This window comes from Molothrus ater, chromosome 1 (assembly GCF_012460135.2).
Source record: "Molothrus ater isolate BHLD 08-10-18 breed brown headed cowbird chromosome 1, BPBGC_Mater_1.1, whole genome shotgun sequence".
Taxonomy (NCBI): domain Eukaryota; kingdom Metazoa; phylum Chordata; class Aves; order Passeriformes; family Icteridae; genus Molothrus; species Molothrus ater.
The window spans coordinates 146552947-146573628 of NC_050478.2; the positions used below are offsets into that span (position 1 = coordinate 146552947).

Genomic DNA, 20682 nt, shown 5'->3' on the forward strand with positions numbered 1-20682 from the left:
GGGGCTGTGGGATCGGGTGTGATTTGCTCTGGGTCGGGGCTGTGGGATCGGGTGTGATCCCCGGGAGAGCCGGGATCGGGGCGGTGGGATCGGGTGTGATCCCCCGGGAGAGCGGGGATCGGGGCTGTAAACACGGGTGTGATCCCCAGGAGAGGCGGGATCGGGGCTGTGGGATCGGATGTGATCCCCGGGAGAGGCGGGATCGGGGCTGTGGGATTGGGTGTGATTTGCTCTGGGTCGGGGCTGTGGGATCGGATGTGATTCCCCGGGAGAGGCGGGATCGGAACTCCCGGTGTCGGGCGTCAGCCCACCGGGAGAGGAACTCCCGTGGAGAGGCGGGACTGGGGCTCCCGGGCTCGGGTGTCATCCCCCCGGGGGAGCTGCGCTCGGGGCTGTAGGAATGGGTGTGATTCCCGGGAGAGGCGGGATTGGGATCGGGTGCCAGCCCCTCCGGAGAGCGGGCTCGACGCCAGGCGGGCGGTGCCATCGCTGTTCGCCTGCCGCAGCAGCTCCCGCAGCCAGATGTGTCCTGTCTGTCCCCAAGGCGCAGGTGTGTCCCTGTCCTTCTGTAACCCCAGCCCCCGCGAGGGAACGGGGGCAGGAATCGGAAGAGTAAAAACTACAAAACTCTGGGTGAATAGGGGGTACTTGGATAAGCGAGGTACAAGCTGCACACACACAAGCAAATGAAAACAAGGAATCCATGCTCTGCTTCCCATGAGCTGGGAGGTGTTCAGCCATCTCTGGGAAGGCAGGATTCCATCACACCTGACTGTGGCTCGAGGAGACAAACGCTTCCACCTGGAACATCCTCCCCCTTCCTTATTCCTCCCACTCCAAATGTCCACCTCTTCCTTCTGCCCCTCTCTTTATATATTGAGGGTGACACCATATCATACACGGGGGTGGTTTTAAACTAAAGGGGGAGAAATGTAGATTATATGTTAGGAAGAAATTCTTCTCTGTGTGCTGAGGCACTGGCACAGGTTTGCCCAGAGAAGCTGTGGAAGCCCCATCCCTTGGAGTCTGTTCCAGGTCAGGTTGGATGGGGCTCTGAGCAGCCTGGCCTAGGGGAAGGCATCCCTGCCCATGGCAGGGGGTATGGAACTAGATGAAATTTAAGGTCACTTCCACCCCAAACCCTTCTATGACCTGAAGTAGCTTTGACCTGTGTTGTTTTCTTCATGAATGCTTGAACTATTAAGACTGCTGTCAGTCCAATTTGAAAAATCTTGAATAAAATTTTAAAAGCAACTTTCCTAGACTCCTAAATTTTAAGCTCTTAAGATATTCCTTTATTTTCAGCTGATTAAATGGAGAGTACAGGGAAATTACCATGATGGTATTTATAAATTATTTATTTATAGGTGCACTTATATAGTTTGCAGACCTGAAATAATAGGCCTTGTTTGAAACCCTAAGTAATAGTTCACATAGTTCAGTATAACATTAATTAAAAATGCTGGTGTGTATTTCATTACCACATAAGTGGCAAGTAGCTGGCTGTGGGATCAGGTCTATAAAGAACTCTAAGCGAATTATCCTTTAGATTAATGCCCTGATAGTGGAAAATGGATGTGATTTGCTCTCTTAACTTTTAGGTTATAGTTTAGATTTCACTGGTGTGCTGAGCATTGTGCTAACATAATGTATTTTCTGCTTCTGAGTAGGCTGTAGGTCCTGAAGGTACCGATCCCTTATTCCTGTTCCTGTGTTCAAAGCAATGACCAAAGCTTCCAATGACTGCCTGGGCTAGGAGGCTGCTTGCTCTGATGCCTTGCAGGAGGCTGATGCTGATTATTTAGTTACTCTACACAATAACTAAAGTACTCAACTTGCTGGATAGCCTCCTGCTTGGTCATTTTTCTGGGGAATGCAGTGAAATGGATAGGAAATAACTGAATCAAAAGTACTTTTTCTCCCACTTGGATAAAGTATAAGGTAAAACTGTAGTTTTCATTCTTTACTGTTCTTTCAGACTATTTTGCTGAACTTTGTATTATTGCACTGGAGTAGTAGTAACTGGCTGGAGCTCTACCTTGTATTTCAGTAAGTGTTTTAGCAGTGACTTCATTATTTCGAAGTATGTGCAAATGATGCTATGGTATGTCTTGTCAGCATCTCTAGGAGGTATTTTTTAGCTTCTCACTTGGAAAGGTTTCATTGCTGCTATCAAAGCAGAGATTTGAAGCTTTTCTGCAGACTCATTGGAAAAGAGCTGAGTGGAGGGAATGCAGAAAGCAAACGTAGTTCCTTTATTCAGGATTGGTACCTTAAACATGGCTACGCATACTGTTAATAATGGATGTCAAGCTGTGCTGTAATAAAACCAATGTTAGCATTATTTTTCTTTCATTTTATTGATCACTAATCAGCTGTTTGAGCTGTATCAATAATATCAATAATATTTTTGTAATAACACCTTTTCCCCTTACAGTACTTCATCCTCAAAACAGCCATCCTGACGTGGGAGAAATTTTACATGTACCTAATTGAAATCCTAACAGAATAGTGAATGCAATATCAATTTAAGCCACAAAATGAAGAAATAAGAGCAGATGGCCCCTTCAGAAAAATAGATTAAACAGAACAGATATTCCTGGCCGGCTACATAGTTAATCTCATGCTTCTTGTCAAGGGGTACTGCCAATATATAGTTATTATGCAAGGATAAAGTATAAGCTATATGAATTTAGTGATAAAAGCTTTCCTTCATTCCCAGCTCTTTTTGATAATTTAGTGTTATATTCGTATTTTTAAAGTTACAGTTATAGCAAGTATTAGTAGTAGTCTATTAAATTAGTTGTGTCTTGCTTTAGAAAGGGATCCTGCAAAAAGAGCAGGTCTGGGAATGTAGTTCCATCTATGATCTATGAAAATTCATGGTAGCATTTCTGGTATTTTCTGTCTCTATGACACACTGATGATTGAGTCTTTAAACCTACATGTCAGATTTGGTAGAGGGATTTGTGAGTGTGTCTCTCCTGTTGGCACGAGAAAGAGTTTCTATTCCTTGTGGTTAAATGTCCTTTTCAGACCTATTAGTGGACAGTCAGATTTTTCAGTTCAGTGAAGCACCTTTATTTCTTGGGTGTATGCAAAATAACACATTCCAGCCTCTTCAGGTGGTTATTCTGTATGTGACTGGACATGTCATTCCTGCACTTGCTCTAAGTCAATGAATGGAGAGGGGGAAGTGAGATTTGAGATTTGAGACTTAGTAACACATGACCTTTTCTCTAGGAAGACTTCAGGGGTGCACAAATACCCATTGCAACTGTTTGAGTTTCTTCCCAAATGCTCTTTGTTTTCTTTGTTTCTCTCAAGTAGCAAGGAGCAATAGAAAAGTCTACCTCTTAATTGGTTATTGCTGTCTCAGCTGTCCTTCATCTTTTAGGTACCCAGACTCCAAATTTTTTAAGCAGCTGTATTTTTTTAAAATTCATTCCCTTTGTCCTCTGCCACATCTAGAAGATAACTTCATTCTGTACTTTTGGAAAATGGAGCATCAACATTTTCTTTCCCATATAAAAGCAATTTAAGCATCACTGAATCAAGAAGTAATGGCACCTCAGGTAGTTTGCGTTGGCACTTTTCTTATTGTTTCTTGGCAGACAGAAGTGATGAAGGAGCCGAAACTTGAATATATGGGGCTGTGAAGGCAGGTGGGGGACAGGCAGGGCAGGTGTCTGGTTAGAAGCAGCTTCTGCAGGTTCCCAGCATGACTGTTAAAAATATGACTGGTTTTGTTTTTGCTGTCTCACCTTGAATGTAGGTGAACTTCCCTGTGAATTGTTCTACTGCACTTAAAGGTGTTAGCTGTTTTGTGCCTGTGACACTTTGTAGTCGTTGATTTTCAGTGTATAATCTGTAGAAATGTACTGAAATATGCTATTTAAACTATTGAATATAGGAATTACTCCCCTAAGAACCCATGTGCTCGTCACTGGGAAAAGTATTCAGTGAACGTTTGCATTCTGAAATTAGCTGGATGAAAACTAAAACAGTAACATGTCTAAAGTAAATTTATCAAATAACTTCATGACATAATTTGGCTGCAGTAAAACTCAGGCATCACATTTTAGATTTCTATATAAGCATTTGATTTTAAACTGTCTTCAAAACAAACCATTAAGACAAATGAATTTGTAATGTCTTGACTGCTGAGTTGCACAGAACATGCAGTTTTCCTGATTCTTACAGTTATACCATAACCACGTCTGTTGGAAAGAAACAGACCTTTAAAAATACTTTTTACTGAAGAAAGATGCTTTTTGTAAACAAATTTACTAGGTCAAAATATAACTTAACCAGAACTAACTGCTTAGTTACATTTAAGGTAAACATGAAGATAATTTCTTTAGAGAAAGATTTTGAGTCAGAACTGTTTCTTACCACACCATAGTAAACCCACCAAAAAATAAATTAAAAAAAACCACCATAAATACTACTAAAACTGTAGTGTATTTTAGCTTTGTAAGGTGTGTTTCTGCAAAAGCTTACTGGCATAAGTTGGTAGTTACTTCAGATATTTGTGCAGGTATAAAACATGGTTTGTTGCAGTTTTTCTTAAATTTGGAAAGATGCATAATGTTCTACTAGGTCAATGCTAGAAATACTAGTTTAAGGAAAAAAAATCTTCTTCATAGATGCCATGAAAGTTGGAAGATTGCCTTTTTCAGGGAAGGTGCTGCATGGATAGGCACATGGTCCTACAGAGGCAGAGATTTATCTAGAGCTGTAGATGTGGCTGCTTTCCTGCAAAAACTGGTCTGTTGAAAGATCTTTGGTCCTTTCCTTAAGATTTACAGCTGGATTGAGTCCCTAAGATGGACTTTCAAGTTTTATAACACTTCTAGGGGAGTCTGATCTTGTTCTACAATTCTGCAAAGTGGTTCAACTAATTTCATAGAAATAAGTTTAGTAGCAATGTTTGGGAAAAAAAAATTGAATGTGGTAGCAATATGCATTATTCTGTGTAATATATGTCTTCATACACAGAAAATAATTTGGATTTGCCTGCTATTGAGCATGTGAAAGGGATTGTAATTAATGTTATCCCTCTGCTAGTTAATTTTTAACTTGGATGTTTGAAGTTTTTAACATCCAATTTATGTTGAAGCTCATACAAAAAATTACCACACAAATTTCTTTAAGCTGCACTTTCCCATAGGACAGTAAATATGCAGGCTGCCTTTTCCTGCCAAGTTACATTACTGCAGCCCAGGACTGTAATGGGTGACAAAATATAAAGGTACTGCTTACAATAGTTTTGTCAAAAGGTGCTTTACCTCTTTTATCTGCTGGTAGTGGAAGTCATGGCCTCCTGAAGGAATCTTGAGGTGGTTTGGGTTGGAAGGACCTTAAAGGTCATCTGGTTACAATCCCCCCTGCCATGGGCAAGGACACCTTCCACAAACAAGGACCAGCTTGCTTAAAGCCCATCCAACCTGGCTTTGAGGTTAGAGGATTAGGGTTGTGTTAACCTGATCCAGGATGGTGTGTTGGAATTAGCCCCTTTTCTTCTACATGTGCCAACCACAGTCCACAGTTTTGTTTCCTACATCTGTGGGTCAGAATGCTCAAATGCTTTAGGTTGTTACCTTTTTCATAAATATTATGAAAGCATTTTTAAAATTTGTGATTTTTTTTTGGTTGTTTTGCAGAGTAAAATATGCAACTCATCTATTTTATGACCCATGACATACACCTGTTTTGTGGTTTTGTGTTCTTTCTGTACAAGATTACTTTTTTCATAGCACACTTGCAGATCAGTAGTTTGTGCTTTAGTAAACAAAGTTTCAGACACAGAATTTCTCAGATTCTGAGAAATTTATATCAAAGGAGCAGGAAGCTTGTGTTAAAAATCAGCAAAATGAGAAGATTACAAACAGTAGGTTGAAACAAGAGACTTTGCATGAAGATTACTCCAGCCTATACTGTTTTCAATGGTTCATCTTTTAGAGCCTCTAAGCAGTGATTGCATTCACTTTGAGTTCACTCAATCACTGCAATGCCACAGAATAGATAGATGTTTTTTATCAATTCTGTAGTAAGATTGAGGTTATACTGGTTGGTAGAGCTTGTGTAGGATCAGTGGGTGTGAGTTTAAGTCATAGCAGTGTCTGGTGCTAACTCTGAATTTCAGCTGAATTAAACATAAGAATATAAAAGCACTATAGATACTTCCAATAGCTTTATCTCTGTTCCTTTCCCTAACCCTGGGTGAAATATGGACAGTGACAAGTTTTTATTGGACAGAAAATGCGTTTTGGACAATATTGCATTCTGGGAGCAGTGGGAAGAGCTGCATGCTGTGTGCATTTTCAGCCTTGCACAATGGAGAGGGAAAACAATGGACTGCTGTACCCTGGGTCTGTCCATATCTGTTTCTCTGGACTGTTTTAGCATTTCTATGATGAATGAATAACATTGATTTCTACCATGCTTTCAGGTAACAAATCATGGCTTTCTATGTTCCAGTATGTAGTGAGAAATAAATCTTGGGCTGGGGTAAGGATTTATTAGAACTAGTATTTTTTTTTTGAATACCGAAGATGGAACAAATCTTTCCTCCAAAAAAGAATTTCAAAACTCTTCAAGAAAACGGCAGAAATCTTGCCAAAACTTGCATGAGAGGAAGGATCACCACTTCCACAGTGCTGGCAGTGCTGTTCTGGTGCAGCCCAGGTGCTGGTGGCCTTTGCAAGTGCATCTTCCTGGCTGGAGCTCAGCTTGTTTGAGCTTCAGGTCCTCTTCTGCAAAGCTGCTTTCTGGCTGTTTGCTTTCCAGGCATGAGGCTCTCTTGTATGAGGTTATTCCTCCAAAGGCACAGACTTTGCACTTCCCTTTGAACTGCACAGGACTGCTGCCCATTCCTCCACCTCTTCCAGGCACTCTGAGTGTCATCACATCCCTCTGGTGTTTGGATCACTCCTGGTTTTCTGCTGTGTAAAGCTGCTGGAACTGCACTCTGTGCCATCAGCCAGGTCACTGATGAACATGTTAAATATCATTGACCCTCAGAGCTCACCCTGCTGTCTGGCCCCTGGCTGGCCTGGTTGTGATGCCCCTGACAGAGTCCTTTGAGCCAGGCAGGTCAGTTTTCAGTTTTCAGTCTGCCTCATGTCTCTGTCCTGTGCCTCATCAGTCCACATGAGGATGGGGTGTGGGAAACTTATCAAAAGCCCTACTACAGATGGGGTGGACACATCAGCTCTTGTCTCATCTCACATTGTTTATAGTGCTGTTTAGTGTGTGTGACTTCCCTGCCATAAATCTGTGCAATCTACTCTCATCTTGACCTTCTGTGCTTGGAAATGGTTTTCAAGAGCTGTTTACTACATCACCTTCCAAGAGATCAAGGTGTCTTAGCTTGCTGTGGTGTCCCAGATCCTCCTCCCTGCTCTTGAAGATAGGACTGCTTTGCCTCAGGCATCAAGGACATTCCCTGATGACCATGGCCTTACAAAAACAGTGGCCTGTTGATGGCATCAGCCAGCTCCCTCAGTATTTGGGCATGTTTCCTGAAACTTCTGCTGTAGTGATGGTTTCAAGTAAATTGTGACTTACAGCAGCTGTAAGTTGTGTTTTACTGGTATTTGTCAGTGGGATATGACACATTCCTGAATTAAGGATTGCCAGAGTGTGAGGCTCTACCCTGGCCTTTTGTCATTGGGATGGAGGCCCTTGGCAAAACTCTAGTTGGCTAAAAATGATTTTTAGAGAAGTAGAAGATAACACTTCTTGGTCTTGCTGATGGCTACATAAATCTTGCATAATGTAAGTAAACAGCTGTGCACTTATTTATGGAAGTATCAGTTATACAAAACACAGGGATGTGTTTTGTTAGCATAGCTATCTTCTAGTATTGAGTATGGTTTGTTTGAATCTGCTGGCAGATTTTTAGACTGCAGTCTTTGGCATTGCCTTAAAGTGTTGTCTTAATAGTGCTCAAGTCTATCTGTTGTAAGGGTCAACAACTGGATGTTCTATGGCTACTACCTCACCTTGGCAATAGTTTAAAATGTGATATTTGCACATGGAGAGCTGCAAGTTGTGTCCATTTTTCAGCTGAGATCTGATTTACACCTTTTCTTGTGAAAGTTGTCAGGGGAGTCACAGAAAGTTTGTAGTACTCAGCAGTGCTGTGTACATGATAAGGAAGGAAGATTTTAGACCCTTCTTGGTCTCTCACCAAAATGTCAAGTGAAATCTTGTGCAAGAGCTACCTGGCTGTGTTCATATGCTGAAATGAAAAAGGTGGAACAGCTGCTTGTAAGGACTCTTGATACAGAATATTAATTTCATTTTGCCTGGGTCCTATGCACCAAGCAGTGTTAAGATGCTCTGTATATTAGATTTTATTTTTAAGTTAAAGAACAAATGAGTTGACTTTTTGTAGTTAGTGAATGCCTGACCTTGCTAATTTAGAAATATTCATGCTTAAAGAAAGATCTGCAGTAGGTAAATGTACAGTAGGTACAGTGGGTAAATAATAGAGCTGATTTTAGCATTTTGTTATAAGTTATCTTCACACTGAGATAAATAATTTTCAGTGGAGTAGGTTGAGGATATGGGACTGATGTCTGTCTACATCTTGTTTTCTTCCTGAGCAAGACTGATTAAATATCTGTTAATACCTTATACATGATTTTGACAGTTCCTACTATGGTACTTCCTCCCTTACTGCTAGTATTAATCAGCTCAAACAGATTTTAGTGGAGTCATTTCTGATGTGAAGGTAATAGGTGTTCATTTAGTTTTGAATTGCTTAAATAAAAAAGCACATTCAAAATATTTGTCATATTGGTGACTGAAATGTATTTTCAGATCAGTGCAGATAGTAGTACCTAGACTGTAAAATAGAACTTATAATGCCTGTGAATGCAATTTAAATAAAGATTGGTTTGAGTTCTTCAACAGGGATGTTATTATTAATTTGAGGGTTCTGAATGCTGTAGACATCATTCTCCATGAACTGCTTATTTTATTGTAAATTGAAATTAGATTCATTGTCAGTTGCTTTTACAAAATTAAGGTGGTATATGAAAGACAGTTATTTGGAATTCAACTATTGTAATAATGAGCATTAGTTGAAACAAATTAATGTGTTTTTTTTAAGCACAATTCACACTCTTAATGCATTATTTTCTCTACCAGTTCAGAATTAGGACCTATTATGGATGCAAAATTTGCAATTTTTGAAAGGACTTTTTAAAGGATTAAAATGTTGGCTGAGGAGAATAGGTGAAGTTTTCTGAGGCTCTTAAAGGAATGGGGGTGGGTACATTAATAGAAAAACAGCATTAAAAATTGAAAATTCTGTTGCATTTTTTATTTGTGTTTTAGACACATTCAGGATGAGTCTAAATTTTGCTATACCACATATATTTAGTTTCCTTATTTTAAATATTTTGAGGCTATTTTTGTTTGATTTTCCCTCTTTCCCTAATTTTCCCTCTTTTTTTTTTTTTTTTATGAAGACACACTAATTAGTATTTACTTTGGAAACATCTTAGAGGGTAGAAAAAGGGATATTTGTCCAAGCATTTACTCATATCAGAAAATGTTTAGTTGCTGAACTTAACTGTGTGTTTTTCTGGGGTGTTGGGATGCCATATACAGTTGAAATTGGGAAATTCTGCTTTTTTTTTTTTTTGTGTGTGTCTGCACAGAGAAACTACTTTGAAGCAAAGTAGGCTATACTAGACATGTTTTAAGATACTCAAAAGTAGGAGGCTAAAGTTGCATCTTCTGTTTAGTGCAGAAATTGGGAAGGTTGTGCAGCTTTCATGCTGGTCAAGAGGACAGGGAATGAGTAGTAGGTCTTTTAGAGTCTGTTGCAAAGAAGTCTATAAGGTTGATTTCAGCAAGCCTTTTGGAATGCATTAAAGCTTTGGTGTGGTGATTTTAGTTCAAGCTGGTGCTGTGCAGTGCTGTTTTCAGCTCAAAAGATGAGAAATATTGGTTGGAGAGGTACTGATTCAAAGAACTTTGAATCATCCCCTACTAGGACAGGGAATAAAGGAGTCCAGGGTAAAAGATGTATAATCTAAAGCACAATCAAGACCATTTTACTACAACAATAATGAGATTAAGCTCTCATCAATTTAATTAAACTTAGAATTGTAATTGAGTTCACCCCTTGTGTACTCTGGATTTACAGAACTCCTGGAAGGTCTGTGGGCAATTAGCATCCAGCACAGCAGAATTCTATGACTTGGCTTCGTTAGGAAAATTTAAATATATTTTTTTAAGAATAGGTATTAAGATGTGTCTTCTTGGATATAATTATGGGTTTTGCCACAGTGAAAAATTCCAAATAAACAGTATGGAATGCTGATGATACTGTCAGTTTTTGTCCATTAAGGAAAAACTTTTTTTTTTCTGAAATTCCTCTACAACTGACTTGGAGCCTCCTTTTCCTCTGGGAGCTTGTCTCTTACCAAAGCTTGACTGTGTTCCTTAAAGGGGGATCTTCATGAAATGCAAACTACTAAGTTAAGGTCAGTTTTTTGTAGTACCATCACTTTGATTTGTTTCTGATGTGAAAGCAAAAGGAATCATGCTGCCAGGGGAAATGGCCATCGAGCTCAGCGTTCTGTCTCCATCAATGGGCAAAAGCAGTGAGTTTTCAAGAGCTAAAAGGACAGAGAAAATATGTAAAGATACTTAGCCTTCAGTTTGACTAAAGAGCTTTCTGAATTGAGGAGGGTGTGACTTTTCTAAGTCAACTGTGAAGTTGTGAGAATTCACTGAGAAATATATTGCTGTTGGGCTATGCTTCAGTAGTTGTACAACATGCTTGATTGAGTCAGTCTAAATTTTGATGTTTCCTTTTCTTAGATACAAGGCAATAAAATTGCCCAAATAAAGCAAAATCTAGTTGCTTCTATTGTATAATGTTAGTAATTTTCAAACCCACTTGATTTAGGAGCATTTTTAAAGGATAATGCAATTCTTAGAATATTTTCACTTTCAAAATGAATGTGGAAACTACTTCTAGTGCAATTGCAGTGCAGTTCCATCAATGCCCTGTTCTCTTAAGCTGTGATCATGTGGCTGTCCTTGAATGAGCCTTGCATTTTTCACTTTTTCTTCCATCTAAAGCAGGAAAAAGTTAGTACAAAATAATTTGGATATAATGGTGTGTTTGGTAAGACATCTGAATCTCAGGAAATAAAGTAGAAACTTTCTTAAGGATTTCCAGGCAAATTGACCTGGTTTCTGTTTCTCCTGATCTTGTTTAAAGGAAATATTGCCTTAAGGACAAATGCAGTAAACATTTCTGTTTACTTTGAGGTTGACATTAGTTCTTATATCTATTATATTGATTTACTACAGATAAATAGGGCATCACTTTGCTCAGCATTAAACACAAGTATTTATATTGGCTTAGCTGAGGGAGCTAGAATCCTGGATTGTACTTCTGCCCCAGGAAGATTAATTCTAATTGAAGAATAATATGAAACAATTCTACTCCGTCCTTATCTGATGTATCTACCACTATTATTTGGTGAATTAACTGAGGACTAATCATTGCTTAGATCTCTGCTATGATTAAATCTAAAGAAAAAAATCCATCCATGCAGTTATTACTGCATGCAGGTAAATTCCTGTTGCATTAGCTGCATCCTTGGTCTGAGAACATGAGATTTTAATCTCTAGCATTATGGGAAGTTTAATCACATGTTTATTTACTGTTTGTGATCTAGGAAATGGCATTGCTTCATATAGCAAAGCAGTGCAGAATGTAATCTAAGGATTAAGAAAAGGCAAATCTTCCTATCCATTTGACCTTGAAAATCTGATTGGATTTCCTGTGTGATCTGGCATGATTTTCCCTAATTATCTAAAGCTTGATGTATGTGAATGATATTTCAAGAGCTGTGCAGATATGGATAAAATTCTAATGCTTAGCTGTATTTCATGTTCATTTTAGATTTCAAGTGCAAAGAAATAAAAAAAGAGTAAAATCTGAGATTAAATGTGATCAGTGGACTGGACTTTGTTCATACAAACCCAAGTCTTTTACAACAGCAATGAAGAGGCAGAAAGTCTTAAATCAGTTTGATTAACATTAGACCATAGCAGGAAGAAATTACTTAATCTTGCTTTGTACTGCTTTGGCAATGGGCTATGGCTGTTTGTTAGTAAAGTAATTTGTCTTTAAAACAAATGGGGAAAATTGTGATCCATTTTGCTGAGAGCTGATTTGCAGCCTGTTAATGGGTTTCAGTAGCTTCTTCAAGAAAAAAAACGTTGTTAAACAGTGCAAGTAAAAGAATAAAGGGGTTTTGCTTAAAATGGTCAATAAAGTGTGTAGATACTTGAGGTAGAAAAACTGATTTAAGGAGTAAGTAATGTGTTTCTTTTAATAATTACTTTAGTGACTTGAAGTTCAGTATCTACTAGAGCAAGAAGAGAATGGTCTTTTTATGTTTTTTATCAGCTCAAAGTAGTCCCATATTATGAGCATATTTAGCGTTAATCACATTGTTGCAACCAAGTCCTTCAAATACCAATTCAAATAACTTTTCTGAGCTAAAGTATTTAGGAAATACAATTAGCACTGTATTGATCTCTTAAGGGATTTATGCAGCTGGCTCAGCTGAAGAGTGTTACTGAAGTTGAACTCTGTGCTTAACTCAACTGCATTTTAAGTGCATCTGAGGTGTCTGAAACAACTCATTTCCAGGTGTAATATTTTTTTGGTAATTTCTAGGAAGTTCCTTAAGCCACTGCTGATTCATCAAGTTGTGATTCTCACTTTCAGGTGGGCAGGGGGTTTGCAGTGTATGCCATGCTGTGCCTTTGGGGATAACAGCATATGACTCAACATGAGCAAACAAATTTTTAGCTTTACCAGTTCATAAAAACTTGGTGGGCTTTGATGTTGAAGGTACTTTTATTTTGTAAGTTTAGATTCTTCAGGAAAAGGTCCTTTACTGTAACAGTAATTACAGTGACTGAGAACTCATAAATGTCTTGCATCAGGCTGGGTTCAGTTGAACTACTTGGGAGGTCTTGGTGCATTGCTCTGTCACAAAAAAAATACAGCAAAATGTATTAATTGAATTTAATATTTAATGGAGTTTAACTGTGCTTTTCTGACTTAGAAAAAATTTTAGTCCTAACATTTAAAATCAATACTGAATCAAATAGTATCAAGTTTTGTTGAAACTGCATTTGCTTCAGTCATTAAAAATGGATGTATTTTTATTACAGTTTTAATAATCAGCATTTCATGGTGTAAAATATTGCTAACGATTAGCAAATTTCTGCTCAGTTTTAAGCTTTGAATGTTTATACTAACAGTGTAATACCAACAGCAGCCTTAAAATGTAGTGTTGTGTTTCTACTTGTATAACATAAAAGCCTCTACGTACCTAATCTTGTTTTTCAAGAGAAATCAAAGAGCTTTGTCACTGCTGCCCTTGTTATATGAGGAAAGAGCAGTTTTAGAGGTATATCTGTATTTGAATGCTGTGACAGTATTATGCTTTTACACCTGAATCTGATATTTGGAAACTGACTTCTAAATGGTCACCTGATTCCTGAGTAGGAACGTCAAACCCTCTAAAATTTTAGTCTCAATTTCACCTGGAATTGAGTTCCAAATTAAATTGATGTAACTTTACATTTGTTTAATTGCCCATAATTCCCTAGTCTGTAATGTGGCATTTCCAAATTTCCATTTTGACATAGATTTTGAATATTGAAATATTCTTGAATATTGAATATTCTTCAGTTGTTGTTAGCTGGTGGGATAATGGGGCTGGAGAGACTTTTTTTTTTTAACTGAGCATGATGAAACAAAGGACATGCTGGAGCAAGGTTGATTTGATAGGGGCTCTCCAGAATTTTTACATTGCTACAATCCATAGGAATCAAAAACTTCATAGAGACTTGACAAGAAGTTTTGAAACTACAGCTGGGGAATTCTTTTCCTTCAAGAAGCCTTCAGATAGTCTGAGGCTGGTTTGACTTTTTTAGTTTTCAGGGACTGAACAGTAACTTGGATAAATTGTTTATTTCCTGTTTTGTGTTAGTGAAGTTAAAACTTGAATGGAAGTTAAGTTTCAGTTGTGAAAAAAGACACTGGCATCTTAATTTCTGTAGTGGTAAATTGAAATGGACTGGTATTCATTAAAAAAATATCCTAATAATGCATGTATTTTTTTTTTTTTGTAGTTAGAGATTTTTTTGTTTATTCTGTTTTTAAGAATACAAAATAATTTCAATTATTGGACATAACTGAATATGGATAATGTGTCCATAATAGAATATGGACATAATTTCAATATGGACCTAATTTCAAACCAGACTGTCTTTGAAAGTGTACTAAAGGCTGGTTTCTCCTATATTTTTGATTGGTTTCTTTGTGTTCAAGTTTTCTTTATACTCTCCTCTCAGCCTAAGATCACATTCCCATTAAAGACACTGCAGGGTCTTGATGAATGTCCTTAATTTCTAGCGGTCCAGTAGAGTAGAAGGGTGTTTCTTGTTGTAACAGATGAACAAGATATATGGAGGTACTTGTGGAGGACCAGTGCTAGATTCCCACAGGAGAACTTCTCTGGCACTTGTGCAATGGGCTGGGTTTTGGTGTGTTCTAACATCTTTAAAGCTGCAGCATGATGGACCCAACCCAGCAGAACTGCTTCACTTCATCTCCCTGTATGCTCCTCATGAATCCTCTCTAATGAAATGAAATCTGCAGTTTTTCATTAGCACACTGGAGAGTCAATATTTGGAGAAAAGTATAATCAAGAGTCAGTTTTGTGTGTACCTCTGGAATGAATTGAGCCATGCAAGCCAGGGTTTGAACTTCTAAATCCCATTCCTAATAATGTCATTGTTGGTATAACACTAATCTCGGATTTTTGGGTATGATCTATGTGCCTCAATTACATTTCTGAATTTCCAAAAGATTAACTTGACAATTGTTCCTAAGTCCACTGTAGAAAGCCACCATTAAAACTGATACTTTATTTATAGAAGAGGAAGAAAATTGTTCAATATTAAACTATGCTATGTTTTTTAATTTATACATGCTCAAAGGTATCTAGGAATAGTTTTCACAAGCCATATAAAAAAGCCATATTAAAAAAAAAAGTACCCTAAGTGTTAAGTGAGCACAGTGTTTGTAGTGCTAATTCAAGGTGCTGGTATAAACATGAATATACAAAAAAGAGAAACATGTTTTATCCTATTGGCCTTGTATAACCAATTCATGTGTTGATTAGACAATATGTCATAAGTATGCCCTACAGTATTAGCTTTGAAATTTATTTATACTGAATTTGAAGATTCTTGGGTTTTAGATTGTTGCATTTAACTAAAAAATAACTTTTTCTTTAACAGAAATTGAAAAATTCCAAAAAGGGGAAGGAAAGGAAGAAGAAAAGTATATTGATGTAGTCATCAATAAGAATATGAAGTTGGGACAAAAAGTTCTGATTCCAGTAAAACAATTCCCAAAGGTAAGCCCAGTTTTCATATTTGATAAATTTAAGTTCTTATAAAAGATACTTCACTAGTAATTTAACTATTCTTTAATGTAACATTTGAAACTATTACCTTACTTTTACTAAGGTAGAAGTGATTCTACCTTAGAGCTCCTACATTCTGCATTTGTTGGAATAAATGTGCAGGAAAGGGGTGCTGATCACACAAAACAGTATGTTGAGAGCAATAACTGAACCATATTTCTGGGATAGCAGGATCCTCCTCTTCTGAATATCAAAAGGAAAAACAAATTTTGAAGTTGAATCTGATGCCAGACTTCGAAACTTTCTTATTGTAGCTGGAAGTGCAGCTTAAAATGCACCATTAAGGAACTAATTGTGAAAATTTTCTTCTCATCCTCTTAAGTTTCAGCCATTGTTATTCTTGAATGAATTATAGCTTGACTGCTAAATTATGCAGTCTGTTCTGGAGGGGTAGAGACTGCTTCATTAATATCTTTGCCCACCATGAATTCTTAACACTTCTTTACTGCCAAGTATTATCCTGCACTAAAATATTGCTGCCTGGAAGCATTTATGCAACATTCAGTAGGCTGTGGAACTTTATTATTTTGGTACTGCTTAAAATTTTAAGGTTAATGTTATGACAATCAGATTAGCATTTTTTAATTTGTTTGAAATGGCTTTTTCTACCTACTAGAAATTTCGAGACTATCTGTTCATGGAGGAAAAAAAGTCACCATTCCTGCCTCTATTTAGGAAAACCTTTTATAATTGTTTTTTTTTTCTGCACAGTAACAGTGTTTTTCTCACAGGCCTGTGCAGGATAACTTGCAGGGATTTCTTTGCTGCTGTTCAAAGTTTCATTAAATATTCCTTGAGTGAGTGCAAGGCTGCATATCATGTGGACACCTCTTGGGAACTCTGACTTAAGTCATCTTTATGGCTAAGTAGAGCTATATACAAGCATGCAGAAACATGAAGATGGGAAGGTAAAATATAGGAACCCCTTGTTCCATGGTCAGTGTTTGCAAACAGGATGGTTTTCCTCTGAATGTTGAGATGTAGGTACTTGAGCTCAGGGGCAAGAAAGCAAACTGGCTATTAAAAAGGGAAGCACTGCCTTCTGAAAGATACTTCTGCTTCTTTATCTAGTGTCAACTTTCCTTATAGGACTAAACACTGAATTTATTTAGGATAGCTAGTAGGAAAGTCCTTGCCATATTTTGAGTGGCTGGAGTTGCTCTGCTGTTTGATTCTGACCCATAAAAACACTGAGCTGGAATAAAGCCTGGTGTGTGCTATGGAAGGAAGCCTGAACTTATGTCCAGGCAGGTCCAGGGGTGCAAAATAAAACAGCTGTGCAGAACAGACATGTCATGTGAGTTCCTGCATCTCTACTAGGACTGCTCCACAGAAAGGAAAATACCTCTATTTCGCATAAATCTCTCTTCTGCCTGAGTGAATAAAATCGTAGATTCTTAATATTTAAGAATATTTTTACCCCAATATCTGGGGGCTCAACTTCTCTCAGAAATTTCCATTTTATTGCATATAGATGGATTTTTGATAGAGGTTGCTCATTAAAGGTTCTGTAAAGTCAAAATGAACAAAAAATTTCTCACTGTATAGGGAGTATCAGTTCAGAATTATGATAGGTACTCCTGATACCTGTGAAAAGCACCTGCCCTAAACCACAACAAGTCACTGCAATTTTCTGTCATTTGGTATTAGAACCAGGCTTGTGGTTTTATTTTGAGATTTAATAAATTATGATATAATGTATGAAGTGACATAGCTTCAACATGGCAAGCAAAGAACCTTGTCCTGGGATACTCTAGTCTTCAGTAAGTGACATGAGTTTTAGATGCCTGAACATGGGAGAGCAAAGTCTTTTTGCAGCAATAAATTTTTGAGGTGCTAATCCTATTTCTATTTCATATGTTCAGTGGGGGGATCAGGAGTTAGAGATACTTTGTCAAGATTTGTGGAATAGATACGGGGCTGTTCCAATCATCTTGGTTCCCCTGAACTGTATGTAAGAGTGCATGTATTGGATATTTATCCATGTTGGCTGATTGGTGACAGCCAAGGTGGCTTCACTAAGGACAAACTGTGCATGACAAAACTGGTGAACTCCCTTGACAGGGTTGGTAGATAATTATTCCTTGGTTTATATTTGCCAGGGATGACTCTGGGAAAGAAAGATGCCTCTGCTGTTTATGTATATTGATATTTAATTAATCCTATCCTAATTTTTGTTATAAAAGACATCTGTGAACCAAAAGAACCCCTCAGTGCACTGCCCCCAAACAAGACCGCTTGCTAGACCTGAAATGTATATTACACTGCCTTTTCCTTCTTAAAAACTTTTCTGTAACTCTGATTCCTTGAATAAATCATAATAGTCTCAACACAGGTCAGGCAGTGCAGGCTCTGATCAGATCAGCCTGGCATGGTAATGCTTGCTCACATTTCCTGTCCTGTCAGATCCATTCTCATGAGCCCATGGCTGGGTCCTGTGCAATTACCTCTGACAGCCCTGCAAGGTGACAGGTTAAGTGCAGCAGAAGCTCTTCAACTCAAGTGCAGAGCAGCTGGGTTTCTGTTGGAAAAGAAACCGGTAGACCTCACATTCAAAAGTGTGTATTGCACTTTCTTGGGCATCTTTGCTCACCCTGAGAAATGATGAGTTTTTGGTCTTTTGCTTAGTGCACAAGTGGTTGAATGTTCCTGGTGATGTGCTTAACTGGGCTCCTGCCTAAGAGCTCTTGGTTCTTTTTGTGATACTCTGTAATTAAATCATTAATTGGAACCTTTTTCTTACTCAACCCTGGCAGTGTTAGTTAACATGCTTAATCTTATGCTATAGATAGTTGGTCTAAAGGGGTTTTTTTCATCTCTGGGCCTTGATGGAAGGTGATGGAATAACCCAGACAACCTGAATTTTGTCTGTGCTATGCAATAACTCAAGATGGTTAGTCCCTGGAGCTATGTTCAGTTTCTCCTTGAAGCTGGTTGTGCATTTGAATAAATTTCTTTGTGTTATTTACAAACTCCTGTAAAAAAAGTCCCTGATTTACTATGTCTTGATATGGTGACATAAAGTCCTACCTGGTAAGACAAAACCTTGTGGAAACTCCTTTATAGATTGCAGGCCCAGTCATATCTTTTCAAAATATGGTTGTGCAGGGTCTTAGAGTTTTTTGGTTTAGTCCAGCTCTGCAGATGCCTCCAAGAGGCCTGAAGAGCTGTGATACAGAAATTAATCTGAGGTATTTAGGTGAAGCTTGAATAAGTTTTGGTATTGCTGTCTGCAATCCTGTTCTGACTGGGACATCTACTACAAGTAAGGATTAGTGAGGTTGGGCTTATGCAACCTTATAGGAAAAGGGCCAATTTTTTGAGGTAGAACTGATTTCTAAATCAAGTTACCTGTAGAAAGGAGTCCATGTGCATGCTGAGTGTTGAAACTGCAGACAGTGGAATGAGATCTTGTCAGCTTAGGGCACTGAGGTTAGAGTGACTTGCTCTTTGATCTGCTGGATACCTCAACTGACTCTGGGTTGTTTGTGAGAATGTGGTGCTTAATACCTGTGTTTCTTTTGTGTTTCATGCTTGAAAATAATCTTCAAACTTGCACAGACTTAAAGGCATAAAAAGTGAGCTGGCCACTCAAGGAAGGTCCTGATGTAGTTGTGGAGGGATTCTGGATCTGTCCCAGCTCTGCTATGAAGAGCCATCACGTAGGAAAGGCGTTTTAGAGCTTTGTTGTGTACTTGTGAGGCAGGAAGGTGTTACCCTCTCCCATACATTTAATGAATATGCATTGTGAAGTAGTTTAGTCTCAGAACCCTGATTTTGCTTTGACAGTTTGCTGAACTTGGGTGTTCTGAATTAGGTGAAAAAAATAGCTTCCATGGGTGGTAAATGGAATCATGATGGCTTTCCTTGAGATGGATCAGAACTGTGGGGAATAATTATTTCCATTTTGAAAGGCTACCATTTTAAAAATTGCTCATAGATCTACAGTTAAATACTGGGTAAATCTCAGAAGTTAGGAAGAAATGGTCTGTTGTTCCCCAAAGTGATACTTTAAATATATTTCCTCAAAAGTTACTGACCTGTGGAACTGGTATCCATTTAAGCCTTTTAGCTCAACTTTTAAAGTGAAAATACCTGTTCTAAAATATAATTGTCATATACAATATATCTGTCATTGTTATGTAAAGTCATGGAGAGATTAATATTTTAATCACATGACTAGTTAGAAAGCAATTTTTCATAATATCTCATTTCTTAAAGCAGAAATGAGAAAATGTCATTGCATAACCAGAAGTAATGTGGAGGAACAAACATCAAGAGTAATAGCAGAGATAACTTTTGAGCAACTTTATAGCAAAATTGACCAAGCTTTCTGCTATGAATAAATGTTTAAAGACCTATTACCATGTTACATGAAGGAGAGTAGTTTGTGGTGTAACATTGATGCTTGAAGCACTTAGCTTTCTATAAAAACTTTATCTTTCTGAGATGAATAGGAAAAACCTTGAAGCTTGCCTTGTTTCAGGGGAAAGTGCTCTGAATCTTAACTTTTTTTTTTTCTAGTGACCCTGTCACATTGAAACCATTGCAGAAAACTAATATGTGAAGAAAGCTTTCCATGGCTTTAATAACAATGGAGTGCTTAAAGCTTTGCAGGAAAGCATTTGGTCAAGCATTTATACTTTCACTAAGTGTTTTAAGCTGGATGAACCATTCTTAGCAGACTTGCCTTGGTTGGGGATAAACAAGGATTACTTCTTCTATTATATCCCCTTTTCTGTAATATATACATTTAAAAATGCAGTAGCACTGGCATTAGACTTTTTTTTTTGTTATAATTCATATAGTAGGTCAAATGGTTCTGAAGAGAATATCATGTTCTTTGAATGTTCTTTGTAACTGTGTTTCTCCAGAAATGTTTTCAGAGAATAGTTTCAAGCAGTGCTGTGGTAAGGAGGCAGATCTCTAGACAACTGTTCAACTCATGTTTTGATTTGGTGATTCTGAGGAAATGGGTGCTACAAAGTGATGCCCATACACTCCATTCTATGATAACTGAAAAAATGCTTCTTAAAATGAGTATTTATGAACAGCTAAGAAAGGAGACTATTTTGAAGCAAAAACCTTATAATAATTTTTTGTTGCTTCTATTGTGAAAGATGTT

General features: G+C 37.9%; 1 protein-coding gene across 3 annotated transcripts in view; it reads left to right on the top strand.

Annotated features, from left to right (window-relative positions):
• The window catches only part of KHDRBS3 (KH RNA binding domain containing, signal transduction associated 3), a 90005-nt gene that overhangs the window by 10980 nt on the left and 58343 nt on the right, over nt 1–20682 (top strand). For all 3 annotated transcript variants that reach the window (XM_036403187.1, XM_036403195.1, XM_036403204.1), the window contains exon 2: nt 15370–15488. In XM_036403187.1, the coding sequence (XP_036259080.1) occupies nt 15370–15488 (119 nt within the window). The remainder of the gene's footprint in view (nt 1–15369; nt 15489–20682) is intronic.